Source organism: Otolemur garnettii, unplaced genomic scaffold, assembly GCF_000181295.1.
Source record: "Otolemur garnettii isolate 467f Iridium unplaced genomic scaffold, OtoGar3 scaffold00247, whole genome shotgun sequence".
Classification (NCBI taxonomy): Eukaryota; Metazoa; Chordata; class Mammalia; order Primates; family Galagidae; genus Otolemur; species Otolemur garnettii.
In genome coordinates, this window is record NW_003852642.1 from 1,383,437 (window position 1) to 1,387,188 (window position 3,752).

At 33.9% G+C, this 3,752-nt stretch overlaps 1 protein-coding gene across 1 annotated transcript; it reads left to right on the forward strand.

The window, feature by feature from the left end:
* Window positions 1-1,550: 1,550 nt before the first annotated feature.
* On the forward strand, window positions 1,551-2,537 carry LOC100951322 (olfactory receptor 8J3-like). The gene has a single exon (XM_003802475.2). It carries the CDS (start codon window positions 1,584-1,586, stop codon window positions 2,535-2,537), a length of 954 nt encoding a protein of 317 aa, XP_003802523.1. The 5' UTR covers window positions 1,551-1,583.
* Window positions 2,538-3,752: the final 1,215 nt, after the last annotated feature.

Below are 3,752 nucleotides of genomic sequence, written 5' to 3' on the forward strand. Positions count from 1 at the left end.
TTTATCTGAAGCCTGAACATGGCTTAACATAGAAATTCATCAACAATGTGGTAAATAAATAAAAAAGAGGATGATTTAAAGAAACTCAAAAAGAGAATTATGCTTGATATCACAAAGAAACTGATATCAGATAATAATTTTAGGAATTACTTTTTCTTATTTATTTAATTTGTCATTTTATTTTTTTCTGGCAGCAGAATAATTTTATGTATTTCTTCCTATTTTATCCTATAGAATGAGAGAAAATGTCAACAGCTTTAGACATTTTTCACTTAGACATTTATGAGGCTACAGTCTTGACTCCTCAGCACTTAACTCTGCATTTTCAAATAAGGCACTATAAACAGGATTTCTTTGGGCCAGGTCCCCACCACTAAAATTAGCAGTTATTAATAGAAAAGAACTCTTAATTTGCTTACAACAAGATGATTATTCTTTAACAAAAGAAAATATTCAGCCATATTAAAATAGCATGAAATTTTATGAAAAATGGGTGCATTGTAATTATCACAGAAATACTATAAAATGAAGATATTTATTATTATTATAATAATGAAGCAAATCAAACATGACAAAATAACTATAAAAAAAGACTAAAATTAAGAGAGGATAGATTTTGCAAGTTATAAAAATAACATTACAAAATTTTATAAATAAGATAATTGAAATACAATACAATAGAAAATACAATAGAAAATCTATGAGCAATTGTACAAACTTGTAGGATAAGAAGAAAAAGCCCAATGAGAAGGACGGTACACTAAATAGAATCTGGTAAAGCATAACATCAAGGAATTACAGACCAGTAACCTGAAAAAAATAAACCTGAAGGCACATCTTCATGTATTTTTATCTGAGTTAATAAAATAAAAATGAGAAAATATCCAGAAATGAATGTTAGACCATATGAGTTTAATTTGAATCTACCGTACATCATATAAGAATAGAACAAAGAAAATTGGTGAGGATAGTATGTAGAATCATCTATTCTTAGAGAACCCAAGAATTAAGAATTAATTCTCATATTAATCTTCTCAGATTAAGAAATCACAAGGAGGGTGACACTTGTGGCTCAAAGGAATAGGTCACTGGCTTCATATGCCAGAGGTGGAGGGTTTAAACCCAGCCTCGGGCAAAAAAACTGCAAAGAAAAAAAAGGAAAGAAAGAAATCACAAGGAACCACTAAATCACTTGCAGGCACAAAATCCCTCATGCTCCTCTCATGCTTAATGCAAAAGACAAAATATCAATCATGGCTTCACATGTTTTCAGGTTAAGAGCTTATTTAAAATTCAGTAAGACTGTGAAAAACTACTGAAAATGTTGCATGATGCTAGATCTTCTATGTGATCCAGCACACTTAATTTTCCAAATTTGCTATTTCTCTCTCCTAAATGATTGTAAGTTTTATCGATTAGACATAGAACCTTGAGTTTTATAACTGAGAAAGCTTCATATGTAATTGAAGGAAATTCCTCACAGCAAATGCTCTTCCAATCTAATGGCAGTCCCAGAAAATAATCCTTTAAAGTCTATAAACACTTCTTTTCTTGCCCAAACAGATGAGTTCCCAAACTCCTCCATGGCTCCTGAGAATTTCACACGGGTCACTGAATTTATTCTCACGGGTGTCTCCGCCCGCCCCGAGCTCCAGATTCCCCTCTTCCTGGTCTTCCTGGTGATCTACACGCTGACTGTGACGGGGAACCTGGGCATCATCACCCTCACCAGTGTGGACTCTCGACTTCAAACCCCCATGTATTTTTTCCTGCGACATTTGGCGATTATCAATCTTGGCAACTCTACTGTCATTGCCCCTAAAATGCTGGTCAATTTTTTAACAAAGGAAAAAACTACCTCCTACTATGAATGTGCCACCCAGCTGGGAGGGTTCTTGACTTTCATCGTCTCTGAGGTTATCATGCTGGCTGTCATGGCCTATGACCGCTATGTGGCCATCTGTAATCCCCTGCTGTACATGGTGGTGGTGTCTCCCAGGATCTGCCTCACGCTGGTGTCCCTCGCCTACCTCTACGGCTTTTCTACGGCGATTGTGGTTTCGTCTTGTGTATTCTCTGTGTCCTATTGCTCCTCTAATGTGATCAATCATTTTTACTGTGATAACGTGCCTCTGTTAGCCTTATCCTGCACAGATACTTCCTTTCCAGAAACAGTGGTCTTTATATCTACAGCTACAAATTTGTTTTTTTCCATGATTGCAGTTCTAGTATCTTACTTCAATATCGTTTTGTCCGTTCTAAGAATGCGTTCATCAGAAGGAAGGAAAAAGGCTTTTTCCACCTGTGGTTCCCATGTGATGGCTGTCACCGTCTTCTATGGGACACTGCTCTTTATGTATTTGCAGCCTAAAACTAACCACTCATTAGATACTGATAAAATGGCTTCTGTGTTCTACACACTGGTGATCCCCATGCTGAACCCCATGATCTACAGCCTAAGGAATAAGGACGTTAAGGACGCCTTAAAGAAATTCATTGCAAACCTATTTTCTCCTTGTAAATCAATGTATTTTTAGGTAAACAAAAAATTAGTTAGGATGTCCTACCTTTCTTTCTATAGCACCCAGAAATGATTAGTTGGCTGACTTATGGTTTACAAGAAATTGATAATTAACAAGGTCCAGGATTTGAAGATTTTTCTACTTTTAAATTTTTGAATTCAAAAGCAAACTGAACCTCTTTGAATTATAAGGTTAGTATAGAGAAAAAAATTATTACCAATTTTTCCCAGGAACAAGTATATAAATATCTTGAAAAAAGATTTCCAAAAGTCAAGAAAAATGTTTTTGAAAAGTTAAATAAGTTTGAATGAGGCAAAAGAAAAAAAAAAGTGACAAGGGAAGTATAGTTGATTTTTTTTTTTATTCTTAAATATCCTTTTTCTGTTTCTTCCTTGATACGTTCAGGTGTACTAGATTAATGTATCTTGAAAAATTTTTATTACACATGGTTATGGTCCTTTTTTTAAACTGAGTGACTAAAAATTAAAATGACTATTATGTTAATAAAAAAGCTTCCTAACATTCTTTTAAAATTGTTTTAATGATAAAGGAACACTAACAATTAATTTATATTCTGAATGCAAAGCAGAATAAGGTTAAAAATATTTTATTCCAATTAATATCATTTATACAATTTTTTATGAGAGACACAGGGCACCATAGTGGACACACTTACATGATGTATTTGATTTATAAACTTAATAGATTTTGTATAAGTTTTTCTTTCTTCTAACTTTAAGTATTATTTCCTTTTGGTGTATAAAGTGAATGTCCTGTATTGTGATATGATTATACATTTAACAATTTGAGTTTATGAAAGTTTTGCACATCATTAAAGAAAAAAATTAATAATTACATAAAATCTAATTGAGGTATACAGGGAGGAGGGCCTGTGAATATGGAAGCAAATTGGCCATTTGTTGACACAAACTGGAAGGAAGGAAGCATTCTCCACTAGTTCCTTCAGAGGTAGCATGGTATTTCCAGAACCGTGATGTCAAATTCTGGTGTCAAGAATTGTAAGAAAAGCACATTATGGAAAAAGAGACCAATCACTTGAGAAAAAGAGAAGTGAATATAAGATATTGTTTTTGTCCATAAGATAAAGTTTGCCTCAAGAAAATATAGTACATAGGAGACCTGCATGGTCCTTAAATAGAGGCCAGTCCTGACTAAGGTCTGAAATTTTCATAGCAGCGCCTCTTGACTTACCTGGTGTCAGGCAGGAAC

What these genes read in the sequence shown, in the direction of transcription:
- LOC100951322 (XM_003802475.2), top strand. Translation starts at nt 1,584, where the DNA reads ATGGCTCCTGAGAATTTCACACGGGTCACTGAATTTATTCTCACGGGT.